Source organism: Amphiura filiformis, chromosome 1 (assembly GCF_039555335.1).
Source record: "Amphiura filiformis chromosome 1, Afil_fr2py, whole genome shotgun sequence".
Lineage (NCBI taxonomy): Eukaryota > Metazoa > Echinodermata > Ophiuroidea > Amphilepidida > Amphiuridae > Amphiura > Amphiura filiformis.
The window spans coordinates 11,523,867-11,544,927 of NC_092628.1; the positions used below are offsets into that span (position 1 = coordinate 11,523,867).

The following is a 21,061-nucleotide window of genomic DNA, read 5'->3' on the forward strand; positions in this document are numbered from 1 at the left end:
ACATTTCCAAGGTGGCCAAGTTGTTTTTACGCAGTTTGGCACTTATTTATGTGTACTTAGTGATACTCATTTGGCAATCCTGTACTCAATGACTCCCATTTTACTTTTTGTTACCCCAATGACCATCCTTTTTTTCAAAGTTTCATACCGAATGACCCCATTTTTTTTCAGGTTGTGTTCTGAATGACCCCATATTTTTGTAATTGTACATTTGACCTGAATGCCCCCTACTTTTAACATGGCCGAGGCACATCCCTGCCATTTCAGATAGGGAGTGCCCCCCCCCCGGGCTTTATTACTAGTTTAATAAAACGTTTGTATATATGGCATAAAAGTCGGGGTCGATCGCTCGTTTGGTCGGTAGGTCGATTCAAATTTGAAAAATCAATTTGCGACCCTACATTTTTGGGTCAGTCAGAAAAAGGGCATTGCAAATCTTTTTTTATAGGCCATTCTCACTAATTTTGTCTCCACTTCTTATATCTCGCTTATAGGAAGGTGTGCTGATTGTGCTCAGTAGAACCACCCACTAATTAAAGATGGCTGAGGATAACAACGGCTATTTTGCGGACAATCTTAAAAACAGCAAGGATAAAGATGACCAACTGACTAATCAAATGTCGAATCTCCGCAAGAGACCTATCATCGCTCACTCAGCACAGGAAAACTCCGATCCAGATCATGATCCAGGATCCAATCCACCCCGTGATCCGAGACAAGTTCGTTTTTCCGACCGTCAAGAAAATATTCCTATGCGGCAAGTCAAAACCCATCATGGATCGGTATTAACAACGCAGAAAAAACTCGGACCATTAGGAAGAAAAAGACTAAGGACTGGTACCGATCATACCAGGTAAAGATATTAATTGAACTCTGAAAGGACGAACGTTCAGCGATCGAAGTGCGGGGCAAGCAAAATTATATGATCCCGTTCAAAATCCCCACTCTCTCCTGAATGAGTAGAAAAATACTGTTTACGTAACCATAGTATTTTCAGTTTGTAGTGACGTATTCTTCTGCAACTTACACAAAGAAAGAATATATTATTCTTTGCTTTATATAAACGCCTAATTTGAAAGACAATGGTAGTCAATTTTGGGAGTAAAACTGAAATCACCACAATGCCAGATTTTTCATAAAATGGGAAATTACATGATGTTAGAAATCATTTGTAGATTTTTCTTTTTATCAAATCCAAGTGAATATTGGGTAAAATGATGTTAAAACATACCTATGATGACGTTTCGTGCTACATCCTAGCACTTTCTCAAATCGACGAAACGTCATCATAGGTATGTTTTAACATCATTTTACCCAATATTTATTTGGATTTGATAAAAAGAAAATTGACAAATGATATCTATTAACAATCCTGATGAACTTATTTACGGATGGTGTTAGAAAGTCCGATATATCTTCAGATTGCACAAAACAAATTGTGCTGCAGGTTGCACCCGAAAAAAAGACCTTCGTTAGCTTGAACAGAAATCACTGCTAGTACGCAAAATAGAGTTAATAGTTAAATGACCACTGTATCGTAACTTTTGTTCTATTTTGGGTAATTTTGCATAAGCATAATAGGACTTTATTCAAAACGCAGAGATTTATTCCTGCCCCAAAATGATTCTTTAATAGTCCTTATCCATCATACACCTCTTTTGGTTTCAGACAAGGGGCTTCATTGCGTCAACCAGATTCCGTAGAGAGAATGAGAAAAGTATCTACATGGAGCACAGGAAGACGGGAACAATTGCAGATACCTGCCGGTGACAAAGACAATACAGGCGTGTCAAAATCAACAAAGGTACAACGATTAATTCTCTTTTTTTTCACACATCATAATAAAAATGCTTTTCTTCCTGCCATTTAATTCTTGCACATATTTTAGAAATGAAAATCTGTAAAATTTCGTTTTTTACTTTATTTTGCCTTGCATCATTCAAAAACAACAAATTGGTAAGATTCTCTTGAAATATATGCTTTTTTCATATTTCTTGATAGAACACGCTGTTGAAGTCCTTATTCAACATTCGTGACTCAACACTATCATGGAAGCTTCCAGTTACCGTCAACAATGCCGAGAACCTGGATGACAATGGCCTGGCAGCCTTACACATCGCTGCGGAAGGCAATGACGCCTCAAGAATATACGAGCTTATACGACGAGGAGCAAGTAAATAGTCATTATCCAATTAGGGCCCAAACACTTGTTAGGGGGGCCTGATGCAAAAAAGGGGGCCCTTAAAAGCTTTGACCCTCCTAAGGGGGGCTCTGAAAAAATTGACCACAAATTTTCCCGGGAAAATTGAGTTTATATGCTTTTCTATGGGGTTGACCTATAATTTTCATGTCAAAAGGGGGGCCCTGAAAATTTTGAGATCGGAAAAGGGGGTGGGCCGAAAAATTATTTTTTTTTTTGCATCAGGCCCCCCTAACAAGTGTTTGTGAATGGTCCCTTAAGGGACTGTGCAATAATTATGAGCCCCCGGGAGGTAATATTTCCAAATGGCGTGCCAAAAAAATGCTCGGTCCTTCTCGGCCTGCCAACAATCGCTTGCCCCTCCCACCACACACTATCGGCCTGCAAAAAAGACTTTGCGAGTGCAGTGAGCATGGAAATTTGCATATGTAAACGATTCTAAACCTTTTAGCATGTTTAGAGTGTTAACTTCTATTTAAAAGACGCCCATGAATGTGTGCAAAAAATCGCTTGCCCCTCTCCCTTCTCGGCTTGCCAAAAATTGTTTGCCCCCTCTCCCTTTCGGCTGGCCAAAAATATTTTCTTCCAATTTTACCTTCCCAGGGCTCACAATTATTGCACAGTCCATAATTGCTAACAGTGTTTAAAAAGTGTTACAGAAACGCTATTTATAGTTATAGTTATATCAAAACTGTCCTGATTTGTAAACTTTTCGCTTTGATAACAACACAAGTTGATCAAATCAATCTCCTTTCAATTTAATTAAAGGCCTGAGGCCAGGCCCGTACGCAGGATTTCATTTTTTTTGGGGGTGCTGATTTTGAAAAAGTGGACTTTTGTCCAAAATTTTGACATTTTTGTCCAAAAAAGCGTTAAAAAACAGATTTTTCTGAAATTTTGGGACTTTTTGTATACTTTTCCAAATTTGGGGGGGGGTGCGTCGCTCGGCGTACGGGCCTGCCTGAGGCCGCGAGAGTTAAAGCTGTTCTCATCTGTGATCAGATCAAAATGCAGCCCCTCTTTCTATTAGCAATTGCTCTCCTGTGATATTTTCACATTATACATCTGCCTTAAAATGCAGTTCCTTTGTATTTTAGCAAACACTCTCACCAGTGATTATTGCAGTGATATTCTATATCAAGTTTTTGCTTGTTTAGATGATCATGCTGGGTTTCTTTTTTTCCACTCCATACAGATGTCAACGTCAAGTCTCCGGTAGATTGTGCCACACCACTGCATATGGCAGCACGTTACAATTGCCCGGATGCTGCTGAAGCACTTCTCAAACGTGGTGCTGACGTAACAGATGCACTAATCAATGGGCAAACGGCATTGCATATATGCTGTAGACGTGGATTCTTAAACATTGCGAAGGTACCATTGCGATACTCGGGGAGCTAGGGCCACTTTCTGTGCACCCCCACAGGACCAAACCAAACCAACTTTTTTAGGTTCCTGAGATGACCCCAAAACATAATCAGGATGTTCCCAAAAATATAAACTGGCCCCAAGGGGGTAACAGGTCATCGAACTTTGCATAGGGTCAAAATTTCAAACTTGCTCAAATTGTGTTGAAAACCATTCCAATGTATTCCCCTAGTCACAAGGATTTGAGCACACAATTTGAGCAAATTTGAAATTCGACCCTATGCAAAGTTCGATGACCTTTTACCCCCCTTGGGGCCAGTTTATATTTTTGGGAACATCCTGATTATGTTTTGGGGTCATCTCAGAACCTAAAAAGTTGGTTTGGTTTGGTCCTGTGGGGGTGCACAGAAAGTGGCCCTAGCTCCCCGAGTACGAGTTATGTTTCTATATCATGATGCGTGTGTCTTAAGAGGGTTCCTTTTAACCACAATGATGCCATGTTCATTATAAGTGCCGTAATGAGTAATGTAATTATTGTCAAATGCCTCAGGTAAAGGTTACTTCTTGGGAATTATAATCCATGGCTGCACAGTATTATTATCGTATGTAACTTATCGAATCATCGCGAGAATGTCATGTACTGCATTTGGCTATATGACAACCTGTTTATGTGACCACCTCAAGGAGAGCGCAAAGTTTAAGGCAGAGCTAACGTACAGCGAGCTAAGACATGTTTAAATTTAAATCGCTTTACCACATGGACTACAAACATGAACATGACACAAGGTCATTGTCAGCTTGCTTTAGTAGTAAAATTATGAATTTATTTGTGTTAATATATTTTTTGCGTAACTTGTTGGGAGTGAAATTGTACAAAAAATATACACGCCCATTGACATCTCAGTGCAATATTTTGTACAGTTTCTCGAGCAACAAGTGATACGCACCTTATTAGTAAACCTATTTCATAAATGAGAAAAAAATCCCGTGGTTTTTGTTATTTTTATAACAAAAATGTTGGAAAATTCGAGCAAATATAAACGTATCAATTTGCAAGAAAAGTGAACGTGCCCGAAAGCACTGCGAGTCGTACGCGTAGTGCGCGCCCGTGCATTGTACAAAATCAATACACGGTTCCCAGCAAACACAAAAACGTTTTAAAAAACGTTTTAAATAAGTTATATTTTGGCTTTTGGTTTAGGTAAAAACGTTTTAATAACATTAAAATGTCGGGTTATATAAAGGTCATGATAACGCTTTAAAATGTTTTGTATGAAAACACACTACAACAATATTTTTAAATGTTTTCAAAAAATGTTATTGTAAACCATTTTTGCAAACTTTTTTGCCAAATATTGTGTCAATACTTAAATAACATTATGTTAAAATATTTGAACCCAGCAAACACAGAAATGTTCTTAAAATGTTTTTTTCAAAAACTTTTTAATAACATTTAAATGGGTTATATTAATAAAGGTCATGAAAACATTTTTAAAACGTTATTGAAAATATTTTGGGCAAACATTTCTCGAAAAATATTTTTCAACCCCAAAATAACATTCTGTTTAGAATGTTTTGTATCAAATTTTCAAGAATGTGTTTGGAATGTTATTAAAACGTTTTTATACCCTTTATATAACCCGACATTTAAACGTTCTCTGTAAAACATTTTTATTTGCTGAGCAGTAGATGATCAAAAAATGTTTTTTAAGGTTATGAAAACGTTTTATACTCTTAATATACCCTTTATATAACCCGACATTTAAATGTTTTCTGACACCCTTTTATAACCTTTTGCGAATGATGTCGAAAACGTTTTGTGTTTGCTGGGTTCACATTTTGCTAACGACGTTTGCTCTGATTGGTTTTATCTAAGAGTGTTTAAATTGTACTTAATAATTGGTTGTTTGTTTGATATTATTGATATTAAATAATTTTAACAGGTTCTGATTGACAGTGGATCAGCAGATGTGAATTCACGGGACATAGACAAAAGTACACCCCTTCATCAAGCCACCGTCAAAGGCGATATTGACCTATGTACCTTTCTTGTAAGTGATTTCAAAGGGACAGGTAGAAATTGTTTCCCTTCACTGCGGGCTTAATAGCATATTGTAACATATGGATAAGAAATAAAATTGTACTTTTTTTTCCACAAAATGTTCGTTTTCACTGTCAGATATGTCCTCTTTTAATTTTGGCCCAAACAGGCTATCTAATTCCAGCACATAATACTGCCAATGCGGCCCACACCGGCGAAAGTGACTCAGGTCGGTCCTTTGATGTGTTATGACCGTCCCGCACGTCATATACGTACTGTGTTTGGAAAATTGCGTACGCGTTCGACTAATATATTTCGATCGTAATAATTTCACGTCTTTTCGGTCGTTTTATTCAAAATCTCGGACTTTGTCACAACTACAGCACCTAAAGCCTTGATTTTTGCAGGTTATATTAGTTTACTAAAGTACATTACAATCGCGTAATAAACAGAATTTTGAAAAACATTACGGGCGTCCTCCTCAGCAAATATTACAATATGGCTTTAACACTGTCTTAATAATTCATCAGTATGGATAAAAACATTTTAATAGAAAAATCTCATGCATTTTGTTGAAATAGATTAAATCCTTTTGTGAGTCTCAGTTGGCTCTGAAAGACTCCAGATCTCCGCTACAAAACCATACATCATCACGCCTATCATTGATTCGTGAATTCAACTGCCGTGTACGCACGGAGATCTTTAATAGTTTCTAAGACAATTTCAAATTCCAGAAAATTAATATATTTTTATGTCTGATTTTCGTCAAATTTGATATATTTTAAAGGTAAGTCTTCTGAATCCCAGCCATACAAGAGTCGCTCTAAACAGAAGCAGAATTTAATTAGATCGATCTGATACATTTTACTTACGTAACACTGATGTTGTATTTAATCAATCAAAATGACATTGAACGCCTTTGCTTAATTGGTGGTTTTTGTATCTCTTAAATTTCAGGTGGAGAGAGGTGCTGCTATTCGTGCTTACGACGTCAACCAAGTATCACCATTGATGCAAGCTGCACAAGGTGGCTTCAAAGAATGTGTACAATACCTGATGTCACTAGGTACAAATGAACAACAGTTTTTAATGCTAAATGGTTCAAAATAAATTACACGACCAATATGATGGTGCCCTGCACTTTAATACACGGAGAAGCATTTCTTTATTTTTCCAGCAAGTCCTGCCACCCCTTTGGAAGAGACCGCGACTCCAAAAGGGTCGCGACCCAAAATTTGGGAACTGCTGTAATTTAAAGGATTGCAGGTCATGCAATCCTTTGCACAACATGTTACAAGCAATAATTGTAATGATTGTTGGTAATGTTGGTGCATTTCTTACATAATTAAGTTGGCGTAATGATAAAAGCTATAATACGATCAATTACAGGTTATCCTTATTAGAATAGTTTAGAGAATCGGTGCTCTGCACTTTTCAGGCAATATACCCTTGTCTTCTGTCATTCTCATTTCTTTTTCATTGTTTTTCTGATGTAATAGCTAATCAAGTCGGAATCCCCCTTAATGAGTACCTATCAGATAGGGACAATGAAGGCAATACGGCACTGCATCTTGCAGTTGGTAATCGCCACATTTCGGTGAGTACTGCATCCATGATCAAATTATCTGAAACTGGCTGTAAAGTCTTAAGATTTTGGAGAGCCAGAAATCATTGAAGACGCATTTAGTCGTTCTGTCATTAGGCATGGTGTAAATGATTTATTCATGAAAAGTTGCCACTGATTTTTTCCCATGCATTCATTTGTGAAATTATGAGAACCAACATTGAATCGAATGTAATATGAATAATGTAGATGTGTCCTCACTCTTAAAACAATCAAGTTAATTTGCTATTCCTTTATAATGGAGTAAGATGTCACGAAGAAAATTTGTAGTCAATTTGTGAGTATTTTGGCCATAGATGGTATAAAAATCACCTGAATTGACTAAAGGACATTTCGAATACTCAGTGCCAGAAGTGGGCAAGTGCAATAGCTGTCATGTGTAGCTGCCGTGTGTAAATGAGTACAATATACTGTGTGCAAATTGCCAAATGTTCACAGGGCAGCTACATGTACTTAACACTTCTGCCACTGAGCAGTCGATTTATCAATTTCATTTGTAAACTACACTTATGTCTTGTGTCCTCCGACAACGTAGGTTGCTAGATCGCTAATAGAACGTGGTGCACCGGTGAATTGCAAGAAAACTACCAACGGTTTCACGCCGTTACATCAGGCAGCAATTATAGGTGAAGAACCACTGTCTCAGATGCTTATTGATAAAGGAGCAGAAACAGAGATCCACGACAGAGAACAGATGACACCATTGCATAGGTGTGTATTATTTTTTGTTAATCATATGATCGCTTAGGCGACGAAAAAAGAAAACCCTGTTCTACGGGACCGACCGACCCAGATTTTGAACAAATTGTAGAAAAAAACTTTCCTGTACAAATGAATGCCGACCTAAATTTCGGAATTTTCCGAAACAATTTTTTTTTTCAAATTGCTAATTATTTACAGATTTTGGTGAGTTTTTGTGTCATTTTCCAAAAAAAGGGCGACCGACCGACCCGACTTGAAAGGTCCGTCCGGCCGTAGAACAGGGTTTCTTTTTTTCGTCGCCTTATGTCAGTTATGTTAAAATTGTTGTTTTAAATACACTCAAATACACTCTTATGTTAATTATAATCCACAAATTTAACACACATTTATTCTTTTTCTCAGAGCTGCGCTTTACAACCGCGTGGATACTATACTTCTGCTAATTCGGCAGGTACGTCTTTAAATTTATCATTTTCTTTCGCTATAAACTGGGCTCAAAAAGAAACTTATAATTTTTCACTTGGTCAGATCTTGACAATCTGTCATTCAAAATGAATATAAATTACACACAAGATTACTTCAATACTCTATTCTAATGATATGTCAATATCCAAACGGTTGCCTTACTGACACAACTGAACAACGCATTGGCATGGAACTACTTGCTGTATTATATGTCACAACCTGGAAAGTTTCTTTTTTTAGCCCAGTTTAGTTAACTGTTTAAAGCGAGCAGACTGCAGTTGTTTGTTTAAGCGTGTTTGGCAAAGAAACATGTTAACACTTATCAGATTTGCCGCTCAAAACGACGATGTTGTAACAATTGGCTAGTGTTCCCAGCAACACCTTTATATTTAATTTTAAGTTTACAGCTACACGTAAAACAAGACGTATTATAATATATAGTAAGCTTGTTATTTTGAGATGCCCCTTTCATTTCATTTCTCTATCAGGGTCTGTTCCTCGATTCTAAAGATGAAGACAACTTTACCCCACTTCTTTGCGCAGCCTGGAAGGGACAAACTGAGGCTGGGCGATCACTCCTAAGATACGGAGCTAATATTGATGCCGTAGACAAAGAAATGAAGTCATGTCTACACTGGGCAGTTGAAATGCAGCATCTAGAATTTGCTAAGATGTTATTTGAACATGGACATGGTGGAGATGAGATATTGGAATGGAAAGATAGACGAGAACAGACAGCATTACATTATGCAGCAGAGGTCGGCAATGTCAAGGTATATATGTTCCTCCTTGGGTGCGTTTTTTCACGCTCCCTTCCCTCTATCTATCTCTTCATCTTTTAACAAAATAATGGACATGTCTTCAACAATGGAGAACTTTAAAAATAGAAACATGTGTCTTACAGTGTACATAAATAGCATGAATCCAGTTTTAATGGTCTCTTACTCCAACTACGTGCTTACTTTCATAATTTTGATTTTCAATTTATTTGTTATGTTTCATATATTTGTATTATTAGGTTTTGAATCTTCTGATAGAGAATGGTGTTAATTTAGTTGTCAGAGATGGGGAAGAAAAGACGCCTCTGCACATCGCTTCTCAGTAAGTGGATTTTTGGTTTTGATTATAAACACATGAATACACAACCACCCAATCACTTCCAGTTCACAGTTACTGAATTATGACTGATATGTGTTGTACCTTTGGGAAGATACTTCGTATGTTTTTGATCAAGTATTTCCATCTAATTATACCGAGAGAATGTTGGCCATTGTAAAGCAGTTGCACTTTGTGAGGGAGTTCTTCCTGTTCAGCGATTTAGGTTTATTCGATGGGTGGGTTTTCAGTGGAGACCAATGCGTATTTCGGCAAAAGTGGCCTTAAAAGCACCTTCGCTTTGGCAAACTTGTTAATAATTTTATCAGGTTTGCCGCTCCAAAAAGAGGGAACCCTGAAAGGATAGCTAAGAATCGCGACTCAAACTTTCAGTTATCTTGTATTGTTCGGAGTGCATTTGATCATCACAGTTCCTTACTGTAACTTAAATTATTTAATACCTCAACAGAAACGGGCATTTGGAATGTGTGGATGCATTACTACAAGCATGTCCAGTTCCTCTCAATGATGATGACATAGATGACATGACGCCATTGTTGCTGGCTAGTGAAAATGGACATCACAAAATTGTAAAATTCCTCATCAAAATGGGTGCAGATATGGCGAGTAGGCAAGTATAGTCGAAAGTTTTTGCTGATAATAATTGCTAAACAATGGGTAAATTCGATGTATTTAATGGCTTGTGAGCCGGAAAAGATTCCATAATGAATGTACACGTTCATTGATTTCGTCAATTGACTACTGTATCAAGATGTAGAAAGTGCTCCACAAGCATGGCGAGTATTCAGCAAATCTGTGACCTAACATGAAATTTTGTCCAGCATCTCACGTTTAAGAATATGCACGAATATCCTATCCTCCCGTATATTTGTTACAGGGAAGAAAATGGTTTTATCCAAGGACGATGTACTCCCGTGGACAGAATATCAGTAGTAGGGTGGCCTTTGACGGAAATGACCCGGTTGACATTTGATCTCGTGACCTGTTAGCCGGAAGTGGTGATGTCCTGGAAAGCCACCTTACTACTACATAATATCAAATATATGCCATTTATTTCCACACTATGCATAGGGTAAATTCGGTCATTAGAGTGTTGATATCATATCTTTGTCATTTTACAGACCATTCCTATAATTGGCACTTTCCTATCGTTGGTGGGGTGTGCATCGATATCACGTATCATAAATTAACAACGAAGCGAGGACAAGGGAACGATATCGATGTTCACTCCATAAACGACAGGAAAGTGCTAGTTATAAGAATGGTCTGTTAGAGTACCATGTGTGAAGTCGACTTATGTAAAGTCTTTAAAACTCTAAAAACAATTATACTAGGAAATAAAGGTCCTACTTGGATTGTACTAATTGTACTAATTTCTGATATCTTGTTACTACCAAATAGGAATGATGATCATCGTTCATCTTTAGCGCTTGCAGCTAAGAACAATGAGATTCCAACTATGTACGTCCTGATCAATAATAATGCTGATGTTAACGCCGCAGACAAGGACCAAGTGAGTGAACAAATTGGTCATTTCGTAAATTTCAGATATTCATTGCAAAAGAAATCAAAGCTATGCCATGTCACGTTTGTCCATGTACACGCTTTAGACTGTTTCCCTCAGTCGGTCAACAAACATCTGACAGTATACATCCGTAGTTGGTAGACGATGAAAGATTCAATCTACTTATTCTACTACTAGTACTAGTCAAGCGTGCGCATTGACGATGTGAGTGGCTTTCTTCTCAAAGGATTCCAGAAAATGCCAAAATGATCAATTGCAGCACCAAAAAAAACATCAAACGCTATAGTATTTTGGGTATATAAAAATAACTTTGTGATTTATAGTGAGCCATACCCACGGCCTATGCACACGATACAGGTTGTCGCTGATCACAGTTGCACCAATTATTCCATGAACTGCATTTATACCAAAGTATACCTACTCACGGACTTGCAGCCCAGAAACACATGCACCCTAGACATATGCCCATAATAAACCTTCACACCCAGCATCAGCTTCCCAATACGAGTTACAACGGGACAGACATCATTAACAACTGTCATCTTTATATAAAATGCTTTTGTACTTAATATCACTAACACCGAGATTGTTCAACTTACATAGCATACTTTCTGTGATTGTTTCACAGAACACACCTCTTCACCTGTGTGCACAAGCCGGACATGTAGCCCCAATAAAACTCTTGCTGAATAGTGGAGGAGATTTACGACTACAAAATGTATACGGTAGATACCCATTGGACGTAGCCATAGAGCACAAACAAGAGGAAGTTGCTAAAGCGATATTATCTTGTAAAGGGTGAGGATTAGTCAAAAAAGCATTAGGGGCCGCTTCAAATCTCGACCACCGGTTGGATGGCGGTTGACCGCGTTCCATTGTATAGAACAATAGAAACTTGCTCCAATCGGGCGGAACCGGCGGGCAACCGGCGGTCGAGTTTTGAAACCCTCCCTTCAATGTTGTTGAACAGAACATATTAAAATCAAACCAAATCAGTTTTAAGATGTATTTAAAACGTGTGCAATTAGAAATTAGAGATGACACTGATAACAGAGGTATGCTAGGTATAAAATGTGCAAATAACCGACGGCTACGGTTTTAGTGGTCACTAAAGCAAGCAAGCATATGCAGCCCATACTTAAATCATTATACAATATTTTGCATAATACGTTTGCACTCATCAGAACATTTGGACTGAAGAAACGAATTTCTTTTCCGTCTTTACTCGTTTAAGTTATATTTTTGCATATTGCATCTTACACTTGCATATTTCATCTAACCTGGGTTAGGATATAGTTGCATGATAACAATGTCCGGTAAAAATAAAAATACATCTCTTTTAAAATTATGAAAATGTCACATACGCGCCTTTATTGCACTTACCTTTGCACTCCGATCCTTGTTTCTATTTTTAGTTGGGAAGTCGCCATGAATAACTGTGATGCGACTGGTCACTCCCCCATGAGGAGACTAATAGCTGTGCTACCGGAAGCTGCTCTGCAAGTACTGGACCAATGTGTGACAAAGTCGCACGATGATATGCATCATCCTCAATTGAAGGTACACATAGCATGCATAGCATGGGAAACTTTATATAAAATAGTGCATTTCAAAATCTGCCTACATGAGTTTACATGCGCCTTAAAGAAAATTTGCCACTTCACATCGATTATAATAACTCATTTAGTACAGTGAATGTGTCATACCCCATGTATTGAGCCTGTCAACATTTTACAACAAATGCCTCACATGATGCAGTCATGTCTACAGTAGAATTCATCTCGACCTTTGCAGGACTTAACCCCATTAAGGGACGCACCATTAGATTCTCAGGGTGGGGGTAGGAAGTTTTTCAAAAAAAAAAACTTCACCCACTACATGAGCAAAAAACAAAAAATTTCCCCACCAATACTAAAAAAAAAAAGAAACTTCCCCCACCTAACTGTGTATAAATGCATGAAATTTAAAAAAAAAACATGCCGCCTTCGGCGGCAAAAAAAAAAAATCTTTCCCCGACCCCAACTTCCTACCCCCCCCCCCCCTGAGTATCAAATGGTGCGTCCCTAAAAGCTATTAAACCAAGATAACACTCATTGAAACAGCTCAACTGATTAAATCGGATCTTCTCTGGTTGTGCACAAGTGTCTGTTTTCATGTGCGATATCGCAATAAAGCTGGTATTATAGCTTCAGTTGGGTAACCGATTATAAAGGAAACGAAAGGAAACAATGGTATGTGTACCTTTGTTCACGAAATGAGACAATGGTCTGCTTTTTGTAAACCAGCATTCTTGAAAATGAGCAACATAATGATTGTTGACTTAACACGGTTTGGAAATAATTTCTTCATATTTTTGGTGTTATCTGTCGTTTACATATCCTTCCTAAAACACAAAAGTGCGACCTCTCCAAACACCTAAATTAGCTAAAAATTTAGGACATGTTACAAAACTATATTGTCTAGAATTTTAGAAGAGTACTTTTAATATTGGCCGGTTATTTTTCACACAGCGACGTTAACTAGGCAATGTACTATTACCTATAACATTAACTAAAACACCAAAGTACGAATATTTCCAAACATCTAAATTAGCTAAAAATTTAGGACATGTTAAAAACTATATTTTCTAGAACTTTAGAAGAGTACTTTTACTATTGGCCGGTTATTTTTCACACAGCGACGTTAACTAGTCATATCCCTATACTTTTAACGTAGGGCTATTTGTAGAGGTCACACGTCAATGGGAAAGAGCACTGTGTATTGTGTATAGGAAAACGGACAGTAACTGCAGTATGATGCGAAGGTCACTTCCTATACATTGGTTCGCCTCAAGTTCGATAGTGATGTTGGTGTGTATTTCGCCGCGGTCGCAGTATTAAATCACCCGCATAATGTTGATCGCGCAGGGCGTAACTGCAAAAAGCCCCGGGCAAAAAGCATTGACGTTACTATATCAAACTGGTTATATAATGAGAATCGTTAAATCTGGGTCTTGTTTGATAATTGACAACTGTTTCTGCGGTCACCTCAGACAATTTCAAAAGGAATTTACGATGGGCAGTGATGAAAATGCAACTTTTGTTAAGGAAGAGGTGATGTAAAAATTACGCTGCGGCTTCATTTTGAAAATGCATGGACACAAAATAAATTATTATTTCAACGTTTCGTTGTAGTTGTTGTTGGCTTTGGGTTATTGTCCTCTATGTGAAATAGCGTCTCAATTATCATGTTTATACATTCTAAGGTTCTAAGATCTGCTTTTGATTATCATACTACTAGGTAACATACGATTATCGATATATAGATCCTGGTCCTGATGATATCACATACGACAAACACAAAACACGATATTTCGCCCTAGAGGTAAGTGTTATAAATACATAGAAGTATTAGACTATAGTAATTCTAAGCAAAACAATGAATACACCCGACCCGGGGAATACACCTGGACATAATTGGAAAGCCACATTTTTGCAAAGCGGCCATTTTTGTTTTATGCACATTCCTTTTTTTTCCTACTTTTTTTGATTTGTTGTTTAATCCATTCCAATTTTTTTTCCAGTAATGATTTTAAACATTGTTAAACTTAAAAGTTCTATCGAATGTTTGATGATGACGTAAAATCGGTAATATATTTCCACCGGATATTCTACGTAACATATATGATTAACTTAAACATTACTGGAAATAGAATGGGAATAGATTAAATTACGTAGATATGTTACATACAATATTCTACGTCGAATACTTGGAGTCTGTAGCGGCCTTCTTTTTCTTCTTTTCATACATGTATACCTTTTTTTTTAAATTCTAGACAATGGTGCAATTCAAGCGAGAAAAGCTATTGGGTCACAGCTTGTCACAGACCAGTTTGGCGCGAAAATGGTACGTAAGAAGTGCTTTCTTTCAGACTTTCTCTTCACATCTGCAATGGAGTCGTCATGATGTATAAATTCAAACGATTCACAATACGATGCGCAGCCAGCGGTGGCTGGGGAGAGGCCAAAATACGCAGTGAATTATTGGAAAATTGTCAACATCCAAAGCCCTCGTGATACAAATACAACACAGAAATAATGTGTTTAGATATCAATATAATGATGTTGCACGCAAAAGCACACTAAAACAACAATTTATCATTATAGTAAATCCATTTTCTATTTATTGAGAAATATCATCACATGGAATCCTTTATGGAGCTGATTTCAACATAAGGCTATTATTATCTCATTCACGTGAAAATCCGATGACTAGAACGGCTATTTTATCAACCCTGGAGGTCAACAATTGGCCTGGCAAGAGCAACCGCTGGCGGCGCATCGTATTGTGTATAAAACCAACTATAGACAGCGGAAAAACATACGTCACATGCATTTCGTTGGTTTAGGTAAGGTATACGATTTATTCTATGTAAGAAAAGAAACAGGGGCGACATGGACTGGTTTTCATTGTGAATCGCAAGAATTACTCAAGACTAAACAAACTATAAATTAATATAACATTTTAGAGCAGTTTCTTTCTGTAACTCTTTGACTTTTTTTTTTTATACAAAAATCACTCTACTTTGCGCCAGTCGCTGGTACGAAATTCAGGTACACGAGAGTACCGTGACGAAACAAAGAAACACTCCCAAATAACAACTTTTGAAATTGGCCATTCATTTGTGTATTTTGATGCTCACTTAAACATGTTGAGTATGAAGACACATGTTGCAATCGAATTCGCAATGTTGGTATGATTCGCTTAATGATACCAGGGCACATTTAATTGAATTGTTGGTTTTAAAGATATATGGCCAAATAGAAAGGAGATTTTTTTTAAATGTTTGTATTGGTACTTTCTTCAATATTTGCCATCATATTTTCTGATACCATCATGAATACTGAAAAAAAAATGCGTTTTGACTTCAATTTTCAGCCTCGGAGACCATATAATTACATTTTTTTCAAACATTATGTATTTGTCTTCAAACAGGAAGATGTTTGCTCGCTACTTTAGTTACGCCGATTTTTTCTTCTACCTGACGTTTGTTATTCTCATTAGCCTGTACTTACGTCAGAATCTACCCGTATACAATAATTCCGAGCGAGATGATGTTGGCTGTCCTGTTGTAAATGCTGCAAATGAATCGGACCTTCCAGAGTGGGCTTTGCAGGCTCACGTTGGCCTCTACCAAGTAAGACCTTTAAGGGTTTTAGAGGTTCAAGAGCGACGGTTCTCCTGAGAGGACATTCAAAAAAGGTTCTATTTTGAACCATTATTTCTTAGAGTGCGGTAGCTGTGACCAGCACGTTATAAAAATAAATAAGCGATTGATAAAGAAGACTAAACAAATGTTACAGCGTCAACATGGTTAACGAAAAGTACTTGACTTCTATTTGTTCCATGATATTTTTCAATTATACAAAATATATCAATCTAAAACGACATTGTTGGTATTTTTGTTAAGAAAATGGTTTAAGAATATTAATTTATTAACCATAAAGCGACTTAAAAAATGTTGTTTTGGTTCTCGATGGAACTATGAAAGACCTTTTAACAGTTCGACACAATAACATTTTGACAACGTCGGATAACATTACCGACATTTTTATTTTCTACTTTTCAGTGATCAATATCAAATTAATATTATAAAACATGTTGGCCTGTTTTTCTGGAGGCCTGAAAATTTAGGGAGACCAATTTATTCCATTGATGATTTATATTTATATATAATTGTATTTTTCTCTATCATTTATTTTATAAATTATACTAAATCTATTCGTCCTGATTAATATCAAAGCACGTAATCTACACGCCGGTATTGACAATTGTTGAAACAGCAGGGCAGATCTGAGGTGTATTCTGAAGCTTTGTGAGATCCCTGTAGGCGAATTAATAGCTGCCGTGAATAACCGGGGAGTAACCGGAAGTGTAGCCTCCTAAATGTTACAGGCCTCCTACTAGAAATACGAAACAGGCCCTATACGACCATTTTATCAGTAGCGTAGCCAGCAGGGAGCAGGGGGGGGGCAGGGGGGGGCAGAGTGCCACCCCTGACAAAAAAAAGAAAGAAAAAAGGGCCCCTCTAACAAAAAAAGGAAGAGCAAATCTGGAGGGCAAAGGACAAAAAAAGCCTTTTTGGAAGCTCCAAGACATGTACAGTCTCTTTAAAAAACAAAACCGGTTATGTATGTATGATGCAACTGCAATTTTTCTGTGCCCTCGAAATTGTGGGTGTGTATGTGGAGGGGGGGTGTAGGTCTGTTTGCTCGTGCTATGTATTTGCGTGGGGTGGATGATAGGTGTGGGGTGTGTTGGTGGGGTGTAAGTTAATAAAGTAAATAATCTTTGAAAAAAAGGGATACTAAATCGGGAACCTTGAATTGTTTTTTATGTATCGATATCAATGCAGTGAACACAATTTATATTAATTTATTAATATTGTTTATATTGCAGCTAGATAAAAACGACACAGTATATCATATCTATGTCTGGGATCCGACTATAATTGGAATACAGTTGTTTATAATAAGTTACATTGCGTCCAGTGTCGTCTATGAATTAATCAACATGTTCACACAAGTAAGAAAAACTTGAAAAATCTTGAAATCAACTCATGTACCTCTATAATAAATATGTGGCCTAAAATCAAATTTACATTATATCAGTGGCGTGCGCAAGTGGGGGGGGGGCACAGTCGGGGAAAATTGTCATTCGGGTGATGCTGGAGTGGTCACTGTTCATGCCAGTTTGAACCGGAAAATTTTCTGATAATATTATTAAGATAAAACAATGAATAGTGCATCAAACTTAGAATATCACTTTTTCAAACCATCTAAAAAGTATTGGGTCAACCGTTTTGGGTGCAGTCATTCGGGAGAACAGGATTGTGTGCCGCACGAGTCAAAAAATCCTGCGCACGGGTAAGCCACTGCATTGTAGAACACGACCACCACTTGTTTTTCTTTCTTTCTTTCTTTTCTTGTTTCTTTTTCTCTATTTTTTCTCGTTTTCTCTCTTTCTGTTTCTCTCTTTCTTTCTTTCTTTCTTTCTTTCTTACTCTCTCTTTCTGTTTCTTACTTTTTCTTGTTCTTTTTTTCTCTTTCTCTCTCTCCCCTCTCTATCCCTTCTTTCTTTCTCCCCCCTTCTATTTCTTTCCCTCTTTCTATTTTTCTTACAAATCTTAATCAAATTAAAGAAATGGAGCACAGACAAACTGGCATTATAATAAAGGTGAGAAAAAATCAGAACCGTTCGGATTCGAACCAGCGCGCACTGGCGATTACATGTCGTTCAGCTCACCACCACACGCCACAACAGCTCATGGCGGATCTGCCGGCGAATTGAACATGTAAATTAAAAGTCTTTCCACGTCGGTTTTTTTGGTTCTGTCATTATTTGAGAAAAGAGCAAGCCTAACAATGCCCAATTGGTATTGTTGATGTTTTCTTTTTAATGGTATTTTTGTTACAGAGATTTGCGTATTTTAGGAATCCTTCTAATTACTTGAATTGGGCCATGTATGTACCTACTATGCTCTTTGTGTTCCCCCGTACTTGGCGCCATGTGACTACAATTGGGTGAGTGGAACAATCGCAGTATTCGGCACATGGATGAACTTCATATTTGTTTTAAACAGGTGAGACAGAAGTATTCTAATACAGAGGGTAGGGGGAAACATTTCCAAATTGCCCTATCCCACTGACCCGCTCAGGACCGGATTTACCTTTTGGGGGCCCTGGGCCAGGTCAAAATTTGGAGGCCCCCAAACGCGCCGTTTTAGATTTTACTAGGACATTTATTCAATTCAATTTTAGACTATTTTAGCCCAAATTGAAACTGAATTTTGCCATATAACAGGCCAGTGCGCGCAAAGCGCGAAAAATTGTGCAATTCTTGTACCCTATTTTGGCCCAAAACATGGTGTTTTTCGGCTAAAATGGAAGATGCACACTGCACAGGGTAATTTTGGCGGCCCCAAAAATTTGGGGGCCCTGGGCCCGGGCCCTATGGTAAATCCGGCATTGGACCCGCTACTAAAACTAGAGGGCTTTTTGTGCACAAATACGGCCATACCCGCGTGTTATCGGTATACACAAACTTATAGTCCTTTTGCTGAGGACTTTCTTATGTTTTGTTTGAATTCCTTTTGATTTTTCCCGTTTATTTTATTGTTTTCTTTCATTTCATTGTTTTCGTCTTCACGCAGATTTGATTTCTTTGGTTTATATGTGACAATGTTCTTCACTACGCTTATATCATTGCTCAAGGTAGGTACGGGTAACGGCGGGTAATCCCGAACGGTGCTGTTATAGCTAACCCGAGAAAGGTGACGCTATCACACTACTCTGCAGTAAAGCTAATACAAAGATACATTCACACAATGCATATTTGGGTCAAGAGGTTGGGGGTTCTTCTCACATAATATTAAAAACGAAATCGGACACTTTTTATCGTCAGGTCGGTTTTCAGATGATTAGGAAATATTGTAGTGATGAAGAGGGGTGAATTGTACAATTAATTAGACATGAGGACGACTGTTTAAAGATATGACGTGACCATATCGTGTTGACATAAATAGCTTATCAGTACAATTAATAAAAAGTAATACATGAGTGGTGGGGTAATCCCGAACGGCTATAGAAAACAGTATGATATGATACCGTGTGCGGGTCTTCGCGAACGGTCGTCATGAGTGTGACGTTTTTTTTATCTGCATTGGATCTAACAGTGCTATGTGTATCATGAGCTGAATATGAACTAATCTTTCACCGCGGTTCTAGAAATAAATTAAAAGTTGTAATCAAAACTTCAATTCATTTTAACACTCCAAATTGATTCTTCGATGAGCTTTCCCAGTACCGTTCGGGATTACCCCGCGTTCGGGATTACCCGCCGTTCCCCTATATTTTCTTTGTTTCATCATATCTACTAACTAGTTAAGATTAAATTAGTGAGAACGTGCTTAGGGACCGTTCACAAACACTTGTTGGGGGGGCTGATGCAAAAAGGGGCCCTTAAAAGTTTTGACCCTCCTAAGGGGGGGGGGGCCTAAAAAAAATGACCACAAATTTTCCGGGAAAATTGAGTTTATGCTTTTCTATGGGGTTGACCCATAATTTTCATGTCAAAAGGGGGGGCCTGAAATTTTTGAGATCTGAAAGGAGGCCGAAAAATGTTCGCGATGAAATTTTTGCATCAGCCCTCCCCAACAAGTGTTTGTGAACGATCCCTTATAATTAAAGTATTACCCACTCTTAATATTGGTATGGTTTATTTCATCTTACGTTGTTTTAATGTGTAGTAATAGGCTTAAATGAAAAGGTGTTCGGGATTACCTCACAAATCGTTATAAATCGTTGCGTGTAATTTGCATTGGCTTACGGTGGCCGCTCCTACCGGGGGGAGCTGCAGAAAAAGGGTTTATAAGGTAATAATTTATATGTATGCTTGTATTCAGGAATATAGCGCCTGTAAAGTTTAAAGCTCATCCCAAGCAAGAAATTGTTTTATTTGCAAGACACACGAAAGACAACAATCCAAAAGAACAGCACATGTCCCGCATATCATTTTGAAGAAACAAAGAACCCAGTCTTTAACTAATAACACCAGTGGAGTAGATTTTTAGTGAATTTAGCACCTTTTGGCCACAGAAAAAATTGCTATATTGAACATGGATGAAATAATTAATGGTGCAAAAGTGGAATAAATTTGCACTTTTGGGGCTAAAATGGTCAAATATGAGGTTAATTTTGGTCAGAAACCCACATACAGGCGTCAACATTGGGGGGTGGTGGTGATTGTATGGACCACCCCTTGGCAACATATGGGGTACCCCCTCCCTCCCCATCCCCCCGTGATCTACGCCTATGAATAACACACAATTATTTTATTATATTCCAGGCCATGAGCGTCTACATCTTCTTCATTATCGGCTTTGGGCTGTCTTTCTTCATTTGTTTCCAAGCAACAAATGTGAGTATGAAGATTTTCGCAACTATCCTAAAAAAGTTCGAAAGAACCAGTTGTTTTACTTCT

General features: G+C 37.7%; 1 protein-coding gene across 1 annotated transcript; it reads left to right on the top strand.

Moving 5' to 3' along the window:
• Nucleotides 1-506: 506 nt before the first annotated feature.
• LOC140155517 (transient receptor potential cation channel subfamily A member 1-like) lies at nucleotides 507-19,293 on the top strand. The gene is made up of 21 exons (XM_072178392.1): nucleotides 507-853; nucleotides 1,669-1,804; nucleotides 2,002-2,173; nucleotides 3,396-3,574; nucleotides 5,512-5,619; nucleotides 6,567-6,675; nucleotides 7,109-7,206; nucleotides 7,769-7,944; nucleotides 8,338-8,386; nucleotides 8,889-9,173; nucleotides 9,419-9,501; nucleotides 9,965-10,122; nucleotides 10,851-11,029; nucleotides 11,670-11,839; nucleotides 12,457-12,601; nucleotides 14,321-14,404; nucleotides 14,856-14,926; nucleotides 16,016-16,217; nucleotides 17,480-17,605; nucleotides 18,497-18,662; nucleotides 19,233-19,293. Exons 1-20 carry the CDS (start codon nucleotides 540-542, stop codon nucleotides 18,605-18,607), a joined length of 2,955 nt encoding a protein of 984 aa, XP_072034493.1. The 5' UTR covers nucleotides 507-539; the 3' UTR covers nucleotides 18,608-18,662; nucleotides 19,233-19,293.
• Nucleotides 19,294-21,061: the final 1,768 nt, after the last annotated feature.